This window comes from Staurois parvus, unplaced genomic scaffold, assembly GCF_062004578.1.
Source record: "Staurois parvus isolate SC_StPar_1 unplaced genomic scaffold, SC_StPar_1.0 ptg000572l, whole genome shotgun sequence".
In the NCBI taxonomy this organism is placed as follows: domain Eukaryota; kingdom Metazoa; phylum Chordata; class Amphibia; order Anura; family Ranidae; genus Staurois; species Staurois parvus.
This window is the reverse complement of record NW_028318368.1, coordinates 1,007,979-1,026,935: the sequence shown is the minus strand read 5'-3', so window position 1 is coordinate 1,026,935 and position 18,957 is coordinate 1,007,979. Positions and strand designations below refer to the sequence as shown.

Genomic DNA, 18,957 nt, shown 5'->3' with positions numbered 1-18,957 from the left:
ATAATATTGCACATTAGGAGTTCTGGAGCAATGGTAGCCCTTGTATTTTTCAAAGTACAAGTTTTTCTATAAGTTTATTCAATGCAAATATATTAAACATATGTAAATATGTTAAAGTGTTCCTAAACCCACAACAGTAAAATCATTTTGTATATGCAGTAAAGCATGCTTGTTATACTCACTGTGGAACCTAAGGGGTTAATCCTCTGCATTGTGTAAAAAGGCCTTTTGATCCTGTCTTGTCTGCTACTCCTCCTTGTTCAAATGTCCACGTCTTATCTCCTGATAAGACAGACTGAACCCGTAGCCATTCTGCACATGCTCAGTTTAGTGTGTATTGCTAGAGATGTTTTTTTTTCTTCTGGGGAGAGTGCATGTGATCAGCACAGAGCCAATCAGCACTGCCCAGACAGAGGTCAGGGGTTTTGCATCCTCCTAGAGCTGAAAGAAAATTCCTACAAGCTATAACCAGTGCTCTGCTGAACACTGATAGAAGTCACAAGACTGCTCTAACTGCTGATGAGAAAAGGTATTTAGCAGTTTATATTTACTAAAATAATTGCATTTCCATGTTCTGTGTACTGTGGGAGTGCAGATATAGTGAATGCAGGGTCCTGGGTTTAGTAACACTTTAAACACAGATGGCCACTGATAGCTTTACTAGAGTGAACATATTTCTTTATAGTTCTATAGGGCACAACGAGTTCAGTCTGCACACTGTTCCTGTGTTAGGGAGGCCTACGCTCACCACACACATTACAATGTGATTGAGCAATCTCCCTCAGATCTGCCAACATTTATGTAGTTCAAGGGACCTGCCTGACTGGATATAGAGTGATTTGAATAGTTTTGGAAGGTCGTCATATTTACAAAGTAATGGTAAATCTAAAGTTGAACGTACAGAGATGGTTAGATTGTAATGTGTAGGATAAGTCTTACAGTGATCCCCACTGTAAATATTGGTCATTGAAGTCGCTACAAGAATCTATGGGGAAGCTTGGAGTACACATAAGAAGTGGCTAACACTGGCACAAGGTGATGATGTTCTGTGGCTGTGTTGATGTCATTCCCTTTATTCGGTATGCCTCCGATCATAACAAAGGATGAAATGAGAGATCGTCCTAGCCATTAGTTTAGACTGCTTAGAATCACAATTTACATCTACATATTCTGATACCATTTATTTTCTGCTTTCAGGCTGGCTTACAGTGGGACCTACTCTTACCAACAGCAACTTCAATGCTGAGACTTATGGTACGTATTTCAATACCCCAAATTCAACACTCACAGGCTGCACAGAGGAGATAGAGAGGCTTCGCCCCAAAACACCCCCACTTAAATCAGACCGTGGTTTTGGCACATCCGGCTTTGGCAATTCCAGAGGTGGCAGTCGGGGTGGACCCTCTGCAGGAAGAGGAGAAAGAGGTAGAGAAAGAAACAGAGGAAGTTTCCGCGGTGACAGAGGAGGTTTCAGAGGACGTGGACCACATAGAGGGGGATTCGCCCCACGCTGATTTCAAGAATAAGCATTTACTTTTTCTTTTTATGTGGTCACAAGAATTGTCCTTTAAAAAAAAATTTGATGTAACTTTTGAAAATAGATTGATAAACTGTAAATTTGGAAGCTTCTTCATAATAAATTTTTTTTAAATAAAATATATAATTCTACAGCTTTTATGTGTTTTGGAAAATCAGGAAACTGATCACTTCTTGCAGGTTCCATCCTGAGCCGCGCTGCCTATGTCTAGACACAGACAGGGGAGCTCAGCCCCACCCCCCTCTCCTTAGAGGCTGTAATTGACAGCAGCGGGAGCCAGTGGCTCCCATTGCTGTCTCTGAGCCAATGAGGAGAGAGACAGCCAGCAACTGTGCTGCTTTCGGGCACAGCAGTGGATTGAGATCGAGCTCAGGTAAGTATTTTGGGGGGAAGGGGGGGGAGCAAAACATGAGAGATTATTTACCTTAATGCAGAGAATGCATTAAGGTAAAAAAAAAAAAAAAACATTAGCCTTTACAACCACTTAATAAAGTTACGTAAAGTTATCTACATGTTCTAATACGATTCTACAATCTTATTTCAAATTAAATGGCCAGAAATGTGGTGTGAGGACTTACCTGAACTCTCCATTCAATTTTTACCCAGCCTTTAGACTACATGCCTGGCTAATCTAAATGAAACCGTATAATCAGACTATAATGTGTGTGTCTATTTTTACAAAAGGAGAATGGTTGAAAAAGTATTTCTCTAGGAAGTGAACTTCTCTTCTTTCCATACTAATGGGCTGCTGCATCATTATGGCTGGGGCTACCTGGTGATTATATCTACTACTGAGAGATTTAACGATTTCTTGGCAAGCATCTTGTTAGTATTATGTTGATTTCAGTTTATTTTCAAACGGGTGGCTAAAGCTGGGTAATCACATCAAAAATTCAATTAATGTGTACCCGTCTGTTCAACAAAAGCTGATTCTTAGATCAACTTCTGTTGAATAGTCCTGCTGGAAAAACAGCATTTGATCTGCTGCTGCAGCGCTGATCAGTGTATTCTGATGGGGGCGGGGAGTCCCGGTTACAGCTGTGAGAATAGAATAGCGTAACCTGGGAGTTCCCTGCATTCGTATCGCTTGTGTGGATGCAGGAATCTGTGAGGTTTTTGGGGTTTTTTTTCGTTCAACAAGCTGGTTGTATGGAAATAACTCGGTGTGTACACATCTCTACTATTTTGGTAGCAGAAAAGTTTAATCGCCTGTCTGGAAATCTATCAGTTTTCTTTCTCAAATTTTATACTCTGAAGGCAACCATGAAACATTTTCTGAGCTCCGGGAACCCCTGAAAATTTTTTAGAGGGCATCGAGTTGTAGACATTTATTATATGTATGTATAGACATGTAAGTATAACAATAAATACAAGCAGAAATATTAACCCCTTGGCACAGAGCGTGCGCAAATTAGCAAACATGATCGCTGTGAAAGCCTCTGATTGACTATCACAGTGATCAGTCACTGTGAAGCCCCCCCGTTTTCTCTTTCTGAATGGAGGAGAAAGATGCATTGTATCTATCTCCGTTCAGAGAGAAAAAAACTGTTTGTAAAAAAAATTAATAAATATAATAATAACAAAATAAATTAAAATACTAAGGTTTGATCTAGATCAGTGCCAGGTTTGGGTCAGTTTTGTTTTTTTTTTGTCAGTATTTTTTTATTTTTAAATTCGTATCAGTGTCAGTTAGTGGCAGGATAAAAAAAAAAAGCAAAATGCGCACTATTATTTCTGGGCCGTACTACGAGTACAAACAACAACTAACACCCATATGTGGTATCGCTGTGATCGTAAGGAGCAGGAGAAATTATTTTGGGTTCTTTGGTGGTTGGTTATGGTATTAGCAAGATATATACAACTATATTTAAACGCCTCCTGCCCACCATATAGTACAATGACGGGCGCAAGGTTGTTCTCTCGTTCTGGGAGGACGTCACATGACGTCCTCCCATTCCAACCGTGCGTGCGCGGCTCTGGGAGCGCGCAGTGCAGCGATCGGCGGTGCGCTGTGTCCATCGGACACAGCTGATCACTGATCCACGGAAAGAGCAGATGTTGGCTCGGTCATGTCTTTCAGTGACTGCCTATCAGTGCCAGTCAGTGCTGCCTATCAGTACCCATCACTGCAGCCTCATTAGTGCACATCAGTGAAGGAGAAAAATCACTTATTTACAAAATTTTGTAACAAAAACTAAGAAAAAACATTTTTTTCAACATTTTCAGTGGTTTTTGGTTTGTTTTAAAAAAACAAACCCAGGGGTAATTAAATACCACCAACATAAAGCTCTATCTGTCACCAAAAAATGATAAACATTTCATGTGGGTACAGTGCTGCATGACCGCACAATTGTCATGCAAAGTGTGACAGCGCTGAAAGCTGGAAATTGGCCTGGGCAGAAAGGGGGTGTAAGTGTCCTGTAGGATAGTGGCTAAAAAAAAATGTTTTGTTTTTTTTTGTTTACTATTTTGGGCCAGTTTTCCTTTTTTAATACAAAAAAAATCAAGAGATATCCATTACCATTTATCATCATATAAAAGCCCAATTTGTCCTGAAAAAACATGGTATAATTCACCTGGATGCACAAAGTAGTTGTGATGATATGTACAGTTTTGCTGACACATGTCAAAGATGCAAAGCTGTGCTTAGGCATTAAGATTTGTTTTACCCTTAGGCGTGAAGGGGTTAAATCTTATCACTTGCTGTTTCGATCAGTGCAAAACTCTAACTTGCTGTACATTTGTGCTCAATGCAAACCACATTCTGTGTTTGTTTCCAGTGCATGTACATGTTGATTGCTTTTGTTTGTTTATTATTATTATACAGGATTTATATAGCGCCAACAGTTTGCTCAGCGCTTTACAATATAACGGGAGACAATACAGCAACAATACAGTTCAATACAAGAGGGATAGGAGGGCCCTGCTCCTTGGAGCTTACAATCTAAGACATGTTGCATGTGTGCAGTTACCAAAAGCAACCATCAAGCAGCAATTACCAATAAACACAAGTTAAAGCAGTTTACTGTACACTTAGCTCACCGCTTTGTGGTGTGTGCCTTGTTTTTCCTTTGCTTGAAACTATTTGAAAGTTTCATGTTTACTATGGCTCCAAAACCATTGTGATAAGATCACTAATATTGCAGATACAAGGCCTTTTAGTAAATACCGGAATTGTAGCTGACCATCCAGGCCTGGCTTGAAGTAGATTGTACTGCACTCTGCCCACTGCAGGCAGTTTAGAAACAAAAGTTAAAAGCACCCAGTAATATACAGTTCAGCAGACACTCTTGGCCTGTTTTTTTATTAACCTAGGTTTCAGTGATATCTGGACTTCCTCTTTTTTTTTTTTTTTGTATATTAGCCACTAAAACTAAGATTTCTACAAGAGGTGGCTTTTATTATGACTTTTATATGTTTTTCATGCGTAATTACATACAAATATGGTAAAAAAAAAGCATGCATAAAGACTTATCATGTCTTGGTCATTTTTAGCAGGGCAGGAAAGGACATTGGTGCACATAGATTACACAGGTCCCATGCACCAGCACATTATGGGCCTCAGTTAAGACTCCTCATACCAGCCCCCTGTATAATGCTACACATATATGTCCTATTGTCATGGTGCCACCTAGACAGAAATGGGCTTCAATTACTGGGCACTAACCTCGCATAGTAGAGGTATCCCATGCCGCTGACTCTGTGAAGATGGCTCCTCTCATCCCGCGCCAATCTTTTTGGTGACATCAGCAGTCAGAAGTTAAGAATACCTTTAGGCTGATTATGGTACTCTGCATGGGCATTGAAAGCCACTGTTAAGCGAATGTAAATTTGTGGCAGTGGTTGGATGGTGGAACTATGGTTGGTAGTTGCCTATTGATTGTAAAGATATTGCATCAACCCCCAGACATAAATGGCGCCCAGAACAGGTATAGAGACAGGTATAGAGATAAACAATTCGATTTTTTCCTACATTTTATTTGCCATGCTTCCTCTGGGTTGTTAGCTGAGAATGGAAGCTCACAGGAATAGAGTTGAGTCTGTCAAATCTGCTGGAGGTCCCTCCCCTGTCACCATTTTCTTCTTGGTGTCAGGAAAACTTGTCAGAACTGATTCTTATTGATAGAGGAATGCAGCAGGCAGAAATGACCCTTAGTGCTCTCAACTGAGACAAGTCTACACTATAGAGGGATATGCCTTGTTCATATTTCATGCCTGTGGTTTACAACCTCTAAAAACCTCTAAAAAAAGCAACTGCGGCTAAACGCTAATACAAAAACGCTAAAAAACTGACTTTACACAGCTAACAATAATAAAACACCCAGTGTGCATGGAGCCTTAAGCACACACAGACAACACCGTAAAACAGCACACAGTTAACCCTTTGATCGCCCCAGATGTTAACCCCTTCCTGCCCAGTGGCATTAGTACAGTGTCGGTCCTTTTTAGTAGCACTGATCACTGTATTAGTGTCAGTGGCCATTAGTCCCTCCTCCAGTGTCAGAGTGCCCACCACAGTCCTGCTATAAGTCGCTGATAGCCGCCCTTACTAATATATATATATATATATATATATACCGCCATTTGTAGACGCTATAACTTTCACATAAACCAATTAATTTACACGTATTGGGATTTTTTTTTCTTTTTTTTAGCAAAGACGTAGCAGAATACATTTTGGCCTAAATTGATGACGAAATTTGATTTTTTTGAAAATTTTTTTACTAGATATGTTTTATATCAAAAACTCAAAATATATATATATTTTTTTTCAAAATTGTTGGTATTTTGTTGTTTTATAGCGCAAAAAAAAACCCGCACAGATGATCAAATACCACCGAAAGAAAGTGCCATTTTTGGGGAAAAAAGGACATAAATTCCATTGCATGACCACGCAATTGTCAGTTAAAGTAACGCAAAGCCGTATTGCAAAAAAAATGGCCTGGTCAGGAAGGGAGGGTAAATCATTTGGAGGGCAAGTGGTTAACAAGCATTCCATTTATAGAAAACACATTCTCATGGGAAGTCATTGTATAAAATGGATAAATGTTAAAAATACTTACACCCCATTACAAGGGGTCTGGCGTATAAAAAGTGAAAAAGGAATCCTTGCATACAGCCTTGTTGCCCAACAGCAGATTGAGAGCATGGAAGGAAGGATCTGACTGGAGACTGTGGCATATTTCTGATTATGTGAAAATGTTTGTTTTTCTCTTTGGCACAAATAAATGAGATGCAGTGTCCGCTCGGAAGACCTAAACAATAGGCACGTATGACTCCAATGGCAGTCCTGTACCCCAACAGTACTGGCTTGTTGATATCTTGGTGTACTGGTGCAAGTTCATTTATCAAAGACCATTATGTTCAAAACTAGTTGTTCAGTTAAGAGTTATTTTTCAAAAGATAAGAGCTTTGTTTTTCTTCTAAATAACCCAGTGATGTTAGCAAGGTAGTAATATTTGTGGACTCCATAGTGCTGGTGATTATATTGATCTCTTATGAGATCCAAGGTCAGCACAACTCACGCTCAATACCATAACGAAAGCTAGCTTGAATGACAAAAATGATTGAACTGAAAAGCAATCGTTAATAAAATCATTTTGATTCTGCTGAAGCCTGTTTAGTCTATTGAAAACAACATGCGAGACACAGCTCAAAACATGACATGAAAAATACCAACTCAAAAACAAGCGTATGGTTGTCTAAGTAGAAGCTCTGAATACAACATACATATCCAACAATTCACACCATGCAGTCTGTTACACACCTACAATTACAAAGCGAAACACATTTTATCTGCTCGGTCAATAGCTTGGCTGTGTGCCATACAATAAGTTATTGTATTTCCCCGTGTTCCCGCTGGACCTAAAGAAGCATAGACAGAAACTGTTCCAGGAACAGCTAGATCACAGTGCCTGCACATAAGCCATATTGTGATCACCTCTATTGATCTCTCCCTGGACAATACACCATTCTCAGCACACACTGCTCCATCAAGGATATATCTCAATTACTAACATCAAAAACATTGTAGAAGCTGCTGAACCATATAAGTTTCATGCAGCCCTTCTGTGCGAGACTTTTTTGCTATTTGAAATCCATTACTTGAAATGATTATTGCATAGAAGATTAAACAACTCAATTGGACTAACGCAGATTTGAAAAATTAGATTTTATAATGCTTATGATTGAATTTTCCCATACACATGGGAATCTCAAGGCCTGTGGCAGATCCTACATCTAATGGGCAATACTTTACTACTGCCTGTGAAGTGGGACAGTGCAGATCTTTGTTCAGTTTAGAAGCCAATCGGAGTACATTTTTCTACTCCACTGGATCTCTAAATCTACACTGCATGTCCACAACTGCTTCAGTTTTTACTGTGCTAAAATCTTCAGTATTATAATATGATTTTTGTACTTACTATAAAATCTTTTTTTCTTGGAGTCCATTGAGGGATACAGGTATTTAGAAACAGTCTGGTCATACTACCATCCACAGAAGGTTTGGACCAGGGGTGTCATTAGCACTGGGCGCCTAGGGCACATGCCCTGCATCTCTTACCTGGTGCTCTGTGTCCCAATGAGGCTGCCACCCATGATAATTCATAACTGCTTGCGGCACTACGTATTTTAACACAATTTTAGCACAATTTGAAATTGCAGCAAGAATTGTGCAAATCTGCCAACAATTCCGCATTGCTCAGATGTGAATGCATTCTAAACGACAATACACCATAACTATACTGTGTGTGTGTATATACAGTTGCAAGAAAAAGTATGTGAACCCCTTGGGATTACGTGGAGTTTTGCATGAATTGGGCATAAAATGTGCTCTGAACGTCATCTAAGTCACAACAATAGAAGAACACAGTCTGCTGAACATAATACTACACAAACATTAGATGTTGCCATGGTTTAATTGCACATAACATGTAAACATTCATAGTGCAGGGAGGAAAAAGTATGTGAACCTTTGGACTTAATAACTGGTTGACCCTCCTTTGGCAGCAATAACCTCAACCAAATGTTTCCTGTAGTTGCAGATCAGACCTGCACAACGATCTGGAGTAATTTTGGACCACTCCTCTTCACAAAACTGTTTCAGTGTAGCAATATTCTTGGGATGTCTGGTGTGAATGGCTCTCTTAAGGTCATGCCACAGCATTTCAATCGGGTTGAGGTCAGGACTCTGACTGGGCCACTCCAGAAGGCGTATTCTGTGCTGTTGCAGCCATTGTTTTGTTGAATTACTTGTATGCTTTGGGTCATTGTCCTGTTGCATCACCCATCCTCTGCGGAGCTTCAGTTGGCGGACAGATGGTCGTACGTTTTCCTGCAAAATGTCTTGATAAACTCTGGAATTCATTTTCCCATCAATGACAACAATCCGTCCAGGCCCTGAGGCAGCAAAGCAGCCCCAAACCATGATGCTCCCTCTGCCATGTTTTTCAGTGGGGATGAGGTTTTGATGTTGGTGTGCTGTGCTTTTTTTTCTCCACACATAGTGTTGTGTGTTCTTCCCAAACAACTCAATCTTGGTTTCATCTGTCCACAGTATATTTTGCCAGTAGTGCTGTGGAACATCCAGGTGCTCTTTTGCAAACTTCAAACGTGCTGCAATATTCTTTTTGGCCAGCAATGGCTTCCTCCGTGGTGTCCGCCCATGTACTCCATTCTTGTTTAATGTTTTCCTTATTGTAGATGTGTCAACAAAAATGTTAGCATGTGCCAGAGATTTCTGTAGGTCTTTAGCTGACACTCTGGGATTCTTCTTTACCTCATGCAGCATTCTGCGCTGTGCTCTTGCAGTCATTTTTACAGGATGACCACACCTAGGGAGAGTAGCAACAGTGCTAAACTTTCTCCATTTGTAGACAGTCTGTCTTACCGTGGACACATGAACATCAAGGCTTTTGGAGATACTTTTGTAACCCTTTCCAGCTTCTTGCAAGTCAACAATTCTTGATCGTAGTTCTTCTGAGAGCTCTTTTTTGCGAGGCATGGTTCACATCAGACAGTGGTTCTTGAAACCAGTAAACCCAAAACAGGTGTGTGTTTTTTAAGGGCAGGACAGCTGTCAGCAACACATCCAATATCATCACACTGATTGGAGTCAAGGTTGGCTCACTCCTGGCTCCAATTAGCTCTGGGAGAAGTCATTAAGTTAGGGCCTCACATACTTTTTCCTCCCTGCACTGTGAATGTTTACATGTTATGTGCACTTAAACCATGGAAACATCTAATGTTTGTGTAGTATTATGTTCAGCAGACTGTGTTCTTCTATTGTTGTGACTTAGATGACGTTCAGAGCACATTTTATGCCCAATTCATGCAAAACTCCACGTAATCCCAAGGGGTTCACATACTTTTTCTTGCAACTGTATATATATATATATATATATATATTGTACACTATATATACAAAACACATATATACATACTTAAACATATATAGTTATAATTTATATCAATGTTTAACCTCGCTGGGCCTGAAGGAATTAGGAAGGAAAAAACCTTCTTCCTCACATCACAGCAGCTTCTCACCGAGATTTTCCAGCTCTGGGCTGGAGAATCTGGGATGGAGATATTTTAAAGAGATGGCCAGTGAGATCTCACCTTCATAAACTTGGCCATCTCTGTAAAAGTGAATGACAGAAGGGTGTGTCCTGTGATGAGAAGTGAAGAAAATGTTCTTCGCTCCTCAGTTTCATAAACTGGCACACCTGAGAGATCAGCTGTGATCATCAGGATCTTGGCTTTTCTTTCTTTCTTAAACGGACACCGGAATCAGTTTGTCAACCAGTCAACTCCCATTTTTATAAGCAGATGTCAGCTTTGCAGCCTCTATATTCTCTCAGGTCATACTACAAATGACTCATGCCTACCCTACACTACTAACATGAATGTCCTAATACAGTGGTACCTTGCTTTACGAACGCCTCGGTTAACGTAATTTTCAGTTTGCGAATGAAAATCCATTGGAAACAATGCCTCGGGTTACAAATTTTTTCCACAATACGAAGCAAGTTTCCCCAGGATGCATCACGGGTGGGAGGTTTATAGTGCTTACCCCGTGCATGCTGGAGTCTGTGGGTAGCATGTGGTGTTGAGTGTGGAGGTGTTTTTCAATGCATTCCTATGAGAAATCGCGTTTCGGGTTACAGATTTTTCGCAATACGAAACGTCCCGGGGAACGCATTAAATTCGTAAACCGAGGTACCATTGTATAATATAGAACAGATTTCTATTCTTTTCCTACGCTTGTTGACTGGATTTGGGTAATTTTATAGGGCTGCAGCAGTTTTTTTCCCCAGATAATTGGCTCTCAAAAACAAAATCCATTGGACCAATTTACAAAAGGAGTTGAGAACATTCACACAAAAATGTGAATGTTCATTTCAGTTATCGTGCAGATGAAATAAGTAAAAATGAATTTGCTTTTCACATGATTTGGATAATTGAAGTGACAATTCACACAGCTCCTTTAATAAAACAACCTCTGTATCTACAATTCATTCTTCAAATAATCTGTACATAATAAGAAGTGCTAAGGCCTGACAGCCTCATGCACAAAGACATCAATGAGGCCAGTGGAAAGCAAAAGAACTTCAAAGTCACCTTTAATAGTAATAAAATATCATACTATAATTCCCTGATTTTCTGATATGACAAGCCCTTGTCTAAATGTCAGGTATTTAAATGCTTGTGCTTAATTGTAACAAATGCACAGGGAAGATTATTGGAAGGATTGAAGTGTATTTTATAACAATAGCATCACTAAATGATTGGAGGAAACATTCAGACATACAGTAAATACATACAAACAGCATTCTTGTGATAAACACACACAAGTAATTCCCTTTAAGTCAGCATTCAGATATCTGTTTCCAGGGAGAGGCCTGATTAGTCTTTGGGTCTTAAAAAAGTCAGAACTTTTGAATAAAGGACTGTAATTGTGACTGTGGTCACATCATGTCTTGTACAGCACATTACTCCACAGCAAGCAACAGCTGGACGCAGTGTGTTTGCTGACATGTTGAGGGATGTATCATGGAGGCATCTTGGAGCAATTATGTAAGGAGCTGGCGGATCTCTTTGTGAACAAGGCAGAGGAAATCCATATATGAAGCTCCCCCAAGTAGGCCTTTATCTTCTACCAGCAGCTGTCTGAACGCCATCTCTGCCTTATCCTTCTGCTTCACCAAGACAAGCTGAAATTTGTCAAATAAAAAGAGCTATGTAAATATCTGTGGACTGTTTTAGCTGAGAGCACATTTAACAACATCACACATGAAAATAGTCATCTTCCAAATACCCAAGGAAATGGTATATCTCACTTAAGGTTCACTAGAAATTTCCATAATAATGTGGCAACTTCACACATCATGAAATTCATTAAAATGTGGCAATATATCAAATTAAGTTTAGCTAGAACTGTGGGTGTAAGCATAAAATGTAAGTCAAAGAATTCAAATGGCCAAAAGTACGTCTGTTTTCATAGTGGTTAATTCTTGATTGATTACAGTGTTTGTTTAATGCTGTATGTGGTATAACATGTGAAACATTTTTTTCCTGCCTCTCTGTTCAGCCACCAGGAACACACAAAATTAGGATTTTTGTTTTACCTGTAAAATTATTTTTTTGGAGTACATCAAGGGACACAGCTAACTTCACATTCATGGCTACTTGGGTTATGTCGCCACTTTAAAGTGAATAAATCCCTGCCCAGGCATAACCTCTCCTACCTCAGCTAAGCCTCATTTTGTTGCTCATGTCCTTAGGTAATGGGTGTGCCTACAATGTCTCTTTGAAGATCTCCTTTCATGGGCTTCAGTTCCACACTTTCCGGTCTATTATAATATAATATAATTATTAACACCCCTAATGGGTTTGTTAAGGGATTGGTCACTACAGCCAGTAGGCCAAGAGGGAATGTACCTTGACCATGAAATGCAAATGCAGTGATGACCTGTAATGCTTCCAGTAGGTGCTGGATCCTGCAGGCAGCAATCTCCAGATTACAATGTACCAAGTGAACTTACTGGCAAAGTGCTCTACAGGTCCATGGCAATGATCCTCAGGGGGAGTCAAGTCCCTGAAGATCCTACAGGGCACACCCACCGTGATGGGTGAGAATTGGACTGGTGAGTGCCTCTGGACTAAGTGAACAAGGTAGCAACATATCCCTACAATGTCCCCTTGTGCATTGGGCTGCTATGCTGTCTTCTCTCGAGTGAAGTGAAAGGGGGAACCCCACTACAAAGCTGCCTCCAAGACTTTGCATCCAACACTGGCATCTACATAGGCATGAACATCTACCTAGTAAAACTTAATAAATGTGTGATGAAAAGACGAGGTAGCAAACGAAGCTTGAGACTGAATAGCCCCAGAAACACTGACACTCATGGTGGAATAAGGCCTGACTAAGAAAGGAGGAACCTTGCCCTTGATACCATAGACCTGAGAAAATAGATGAGGAATTCACTGACAAATAGTGGCTTGAGAAGTTTCCTGACCCTTACAGTGACCCTCAGGCAGAAACAGGGAATCAGACAGTTGAAGCAAAGCTGTGAACTTTAGATCAACTGGAAAAACTCAAACAACATCCAAACAGTGAAGATCCTTCTTCAGATGCTTAGAATTAGGACAAATAGATGGTAACCAAATAATTTAGGGAACAAGAGGGCCAAGGCCTCAACACCACCTTGTCCTGGTGAAAAACCAAAAGGCTCCCTTGCAGGAAAGTGTAGCCAACTCAGAGAACCTTCCAGCAGAGGTAATGTCAACTAAAAAGGCAGCATTGCATGAAAGGAGCTACAAAGGGATCTCTCAGACAAGTTCAAAGGAGTAGTCTGCAAGACAAGACCAAGTTAAGGTTGGGGACAAGGGAAGCTGAACAGACAGAACAATCCACCTGTATAACCCTGTACAAAGGATTTTACCAAGGAATGATATGCAATAGATCAGCCAAGGCTGATATTTGGCCCTTAAAGATACTTAAAGCCAGAGACATCTCTATGTCCAACTGGAGAAAGGCCAAAATGTGCCCTATGGCCTACTGTCAGGGATGAAACTCATGAGCCTCACACCAGGCGTAAAGGGCTTCCCATGTGAGGTGGTACACGTTCCAAGAGGTTTGTGATGGGAGTCACTTTGGGTGGGGGGCCCATGGAATCCAGCTCACTTTGGAGAGGTGGGGAGATCCCTGCCTTAGCTCCCCATATCCCTCTTATGTGTAAATCACCCTGTGCCTGTTAGGGGTACAGGGTGATCTGTCCTAATATTGTGTGGGATTTGTCTCAGACTGTGTAGACATGTTTAAGAGATAGGTGGGGGTTGTGGATTGTTTAATGTTATGTGTATTAGCTTAGTGGGGGGTGTCTCCAGCATCCCTCCCTCCTGATGGGACTGTCTGCTGGTGTAAAGTTTGAATACCTGTGGGTCTCTTGTTACTAAATGTAGATTGCCCCGCCCTGTGTCATTATGCAGGGAAGGGGGATTGTCCCCTAAGTGTATATATCTTGTATCTGTGTTCAAATAAACTAGTCTACCTCCTGGTTTAATAATAAAAATGTGATGACAACCAACCACAAATAATAGCGCAACCCTACACCAATAAATAATTAATAAATAATTAAATATTTAAATAAAGTCCATTAAAAAGTCCATAAATGATCCTTTGATAAATGAAATAATGTAATAATGAGATCCTCTTTCACCAACGTGCCATCCAGTGCTCAGAACACCCCATCAAAATGCACACTCACCATGTGATGGTGATAAACCAGCATATCTTTAAATATCCAGCTATCCACCACAATGCTCCGGTTTAAAGGAAATCCTCTCATATCGAATTAGTATGTGAATAAAAAACATACTCGCTATTGTGCAATATCATTCAACTAATTTATTAAGGTAGCAAATCCCCCCTTAAAACCGCACTCACAATGAGTATAAAACAATAAAGCAGAGATTGTTTAAGAGCCACAGGCTCTATCTCCGGCGTCTCACCCGCCCGCCCTCATCCAAGATGGCAATGGTGCAACCACGTTATCCGGACACATTGGACAGCATGCGTGCGTGCTGATGTCACCAATAGCCACACACACAAGGCGAGTATGTTTTTTATTCACGTGTACTAATTGGATATGAGAGGATTTCCTTTAAACCGGAGCATTGTGGTGGATTGCTGGATATTTAAAGATACGCTGGTTTATCACCAGCACATGGTGAGTGTGCATTTTGATGGGGTGTTCTGAGCACTGGATGTCACGTTGGTGAAGGAGGATCTCATTATTACATTATTTCATTTATCAAAGGATCATTTATGGAATTTTTAATGGACTTATTTATTTTTTATGTGCACATATGTGGTGGTGGATTTATTTATTGATTTATTAATTTATTGATTTATTATTTATCAATTCATATATATATTTATTTAAATATTTAATTATGTATTTATTGGTGTAGGGTTAAGCTATTATTTGTGGTTGGTTGTCATCACATTTTTATTATTTACAGTGTACTATTATTAATAGCAGCTCCTACCATGTATATTTTGAATTGAAGCACATTGGCGCAATGATGTTGGTTTAATAAGTGTTCTGTGATATATCTATACTGACACTGGTGGTGATCAACCTTTTGGTATTATCTCCTGGTTTAGTTCAAGACTGGTGTCGTCTAGTCTTGTATGGTCGGCTGTGGTGTCTGTTGTCAGTGTTCGGACGGGGAAGCGGTATTCTAACGGAAGTACTCAAGCACAGACTTGGTCGGTTCCGTTACAAGGTTGCCTTTGTGTCCGTGAAAAAGGAAGGGATTACAGAATCAGAAACACCCCTATGCCTCAAGTCTTGAGCTTCAACAGCCAGTGTTACCAAAGCAGGATGGAAGATTGGACCTTACAACAGCAAATATAGCTAATTCAGAGGAATCCATGGCTTGTGTGCCATGACATTTATGATTGCTGCATATTATGTTCTTGGCCAAGCTGGTGCAATCAGAAACACTGGAATGCCTTCCACCTTTAACTTATGCAACAGGAAAGAAAGCAGCTGCAGCAGCAGAGGGAAGGCATAAATCTGGGAAACGTGAACCCAAGGAGTCCCCAGGACATCCACCACAATTGCCTGAGGATCCCTGGTCCAGGACACACAACTGTCCAGGTTTTTGTTGAATCTGGATGCCAATAGATCAACATCTGGTGTCCCCCATGGCAGATAAAACTTATCTTTAACTGCTGATGGCTAAGAAAGTCCGCCTCCCAATTTTCAATTCCTAGAATGTACACGGCCAACAGGGCTGGAATGTTAAGTTCTAACCAAGACAAAATCAGGTCTTCTTCACCCTGAGCATCAACACTTCTTGTCCTTCCTTGTTGGTTGATGTATGCCACAGATGTGGCATTACCCAACTGCATCCTAAATGGGAAACCCTGAAGGTAGACAGACCAGCGTAAAAGGGCCAGCTGAATAACCGGAGTTCCAGGATGTTGACTGGCAACCTCTGCTCCTTTGACCACTCTGTTACCTGTCCTCCAGAACTCCTTCCGAGCCTGAAAGACTGGCATTGGGGACCACATTGATGGTGGCTACCATCTTCCCCAGCAGGTCAAATCAAGGAATTTTCCAACAACTACAGGGTGCCCACTTGGCATTTCTTCACTTGTGCCATGTTGAGGACTAAGCCTAAGTACTCCAGACTTTTTGTGGGAACTTCTGAAGGTTCATCACTCAGCCGAACCTTTCCAGGATTTGTACTGTCAGCTGGATATTTGTTGTCAGCTTTTGAGCTTACTGCTCCCTGAGAAACAGGTCATCCAGACACCCCACAATGAGGATACCTATGGTCCTCGATAACCCCATCTTGTTGAACACTCTACGGGCCATGGGAAGACTGAAAGAAAAAGCCACAAATTGAGAGTGGCGATCCTCCACTGTGAGTTTGCAGAAATAGTTGCTGAGGCAGGAAAATCAGGATGTTAGGCAAGCATCCTCGATACAAGAAGTCCCGCTGATAAAGCAAACCAATCACCTATTGGGTGCATTCCATTCTGAATTTCTGTATTTTAGGAATCTATTGAGGCCCTTGAGGTCCAGGGTAAGTCAGAAGTCTACAACCAGTGTCCATTCACCTGAAGGTGGCAGCATCACTCAAGTACTCATGAATATGCAGTTCTCTGTGTCCTGTGATGTACGATTAAGAAGTACCTTTTATTTCTGGAAATGGAGCAGCGTGTGATTTACTCCATGTGACAGTGCTGGAGCTTAGTGCAGTTGACCCAGCACAGGGAGACAAGCATCCCTCTGCGAGATTTGACTGGAGAATCTGCTAAGCTTACATGGCACTGTCTTTCCTTGCTCCTAGTGACTAGAGTGGTGGGGGAGCAAATTGAAGGGATGTATTTTCTGCTTAGTAGGAATAATGTTTGGATAAGGCACAGGTTCACTAGATTCAAAACTCCCCCTTGCTGTTGCCATCAAACCAATAGCAGCCTGACACCTCAAATATTTACCCATATCCTAGAGTGGGGTCCCTGGAGTCAGAATGGCTGCTTCCTTTCTATCACTTCCACCTCTAAGAAACTACTGAGCGTGAATGCTAAAGGTGTGGGTGTAAGGCAGAAGTACTGATACTCTGGGGAGCTGAGAGCTAGCATGGTCCCTAGGGAAGGCTAAATTACAGGCCCTCAAACCAGTTGTGATCTAAATGTGAAAGCTGTATACATGTATAATTTTGTATCTGGTGGCATGTCACAAAGGCACAGAGACCTTGTAGTTCATTGTCTCTGGTTTCAGAGACTGCTTCTTTTATATGAACATGACTCTGATACAGGGGGCATACATTTCTCAATGATATAAACAAGAGACATTACCACTGTTGTGCTGAAAAATATACCTTCCTATCAGTGTTGGCAGCTGGCAGGCACTCTCTCAATAAAGATGTTAATAAATAGGAAATACAGCTCTTAATAAAAAAAATAAAGAAGGACATGAATTCTCTAATAATCCCCAGTTGCTTTGTGATTGTCTGTCACGGTCGGGCTCACAACACTGTTCTGCAAATTTTTTTTCTGGAAAACATGCTGCTTGTTAACTGAAAATGAAATTGCTCATACTAGCAGAAAGAGGCTTTTGTAGGCTAGCACAGACACCACCATCTCGTCAGTCCAGTAATGTGCTCCTTTCATACAGCACAGGTACAGCATGTATTGACTAATGGCACTGGGCAAAGAACTGCAAGGAAGCACAACATCCCAAAATGGCCACCTAAGCATGTGCTTGTAGACACTGCCCTGTCCCTATAGACTTTCCAACTTGAGAGAGTCTACAACGGGGGTCAGCAAACAGTAGATCACAATCTACCAGTAGATCGCAGCCAGGTGACTGGTAGATCACGGTCTGGGCTTGCTGACCCACCATCCCAGAGCATCAAACAGTGCAATGTAGAGGGACAACTTGTAAAGTTGGAGCTGTGGTAGGAAGTAAGAGCCAAGATGCCTCCTCTGCAGTGCTGGCTCCTGTCCCATGTGGAGTGGTACCAGCTGCACATCACATCTTATCCTGCCTAGCAGTCTCCAGAGTGGTGCCAGCATCAGGAAAGAAGAGATCTTTAGGTCAGTGTGAAACAATACACTGGGCATAATAGCATAGGGCTGCTTTTACACTGATGTGCTACAGTGTACCTGCAGCTTTTCTGTGGGTTTGCTGTACATAGCCATAGACTTCTATTATATCCTGCGGCTTTGGCGCTCTTTCTGAAAGTGCACCAAAACTTCAGGTTTTGGTGCGCTTTCAGAAAAAGCACTACACCTAACGGATATAATAGAAGTCTATGGCAAAGCGCAGCAAACCCAGGAAAGTCGCAGATGCACTGCGTTGCATCAGTGGTGCAGGTAAACTGCAGCACATCAGTGTAAAAGCAGCCCTATAGGGGGCTCAGAACAGTAAAGGTTCATTTATATTTGCAGTTTGGGGGTGGTTAAGATGTGTTTTTATCGCCCCTGCCCCAACCGCACACCCTTTAGCTGCAGTGTCTAGGAGTGCACACATGTCTCAGCCGCAGTAGGAGTTTTACATCCCGTCGTGGTTGGTAGGTATAGCTCCTGCCAAGCATGGCCCATTAAAGTGAATGAGGATGCTTTGCAAGTGCCCTGCTACCTTGTGCAGTACAGCAAACAAGGGGTTAAAGCAGGCAGCATTGTGTTGCTTTCTCAGCACCTGCTTTAACCCCCTGGATTCTGCAGAAGCATGCAGTTGCGGGGTGATTGCAGAGTGGCCCCATTTACTTGAATAGGTCATGATCATGATTGGCAGGTGATACCATCCACCAAATGCAACAGGGGGTTTAATGCCTGCATACGTACTTGTGTACACCTTTGGCTGTTGCTTCAGCAGCTAAAGGGGGTAGGGATT

The 18,957-nt window shown here is 41.3% G+C and overlaps 2 protein-coding genes across 4 annotated transcripts in view; one reads left to right on the top strand and one right to left on the bottom strand.

Moving 5' to 3' along the window:
• METTL14 (methyltransferase 14, N6-adenosine-methyltransferase non-catalytic subunit) overlaps positions 1-1,668 on the top strand; it is a 55,875-nt gene extending 54,207 nt beyond the window's left edge. Inside the window, exon 11 of the mRNA XM_089691785.1 lies at positions 1,198-1,668. Within this exon, the coding sequence (XP_089547911.1) occupies positions 1,198-1,514 (317 nt within the window). The 3' untranslated portion in view covers positions 1,515-1,668. The remainder of the gene's footprint in view (positions 1-1,197) is intronic.
• A 9,475-nt stretch (positions 1,669-11,143) lies between these two features.
• Positions 11,144-18,957, bottom strand: part of SEC24D (SEC24 homolog D, COPII component) — a 160,858-nt gene continuing 153,044 nt past the window's right edge. For all 3 annotated transcript variants that reach the window (XM_089691782.1, XM_089691784.1, XM_089691783.1), the window contains exon 23: positions 11,144-11,751. In XM_089691782.1, coding sequence (XP_089547908.1) covers positions 11,611-11,751 — 141 coding nt within the window. In that variant the 3' untranslated portion in view covers positions 11,144-11,610. The remainder of the gene's footprint in view (positions 11,752-18,957) is intronic.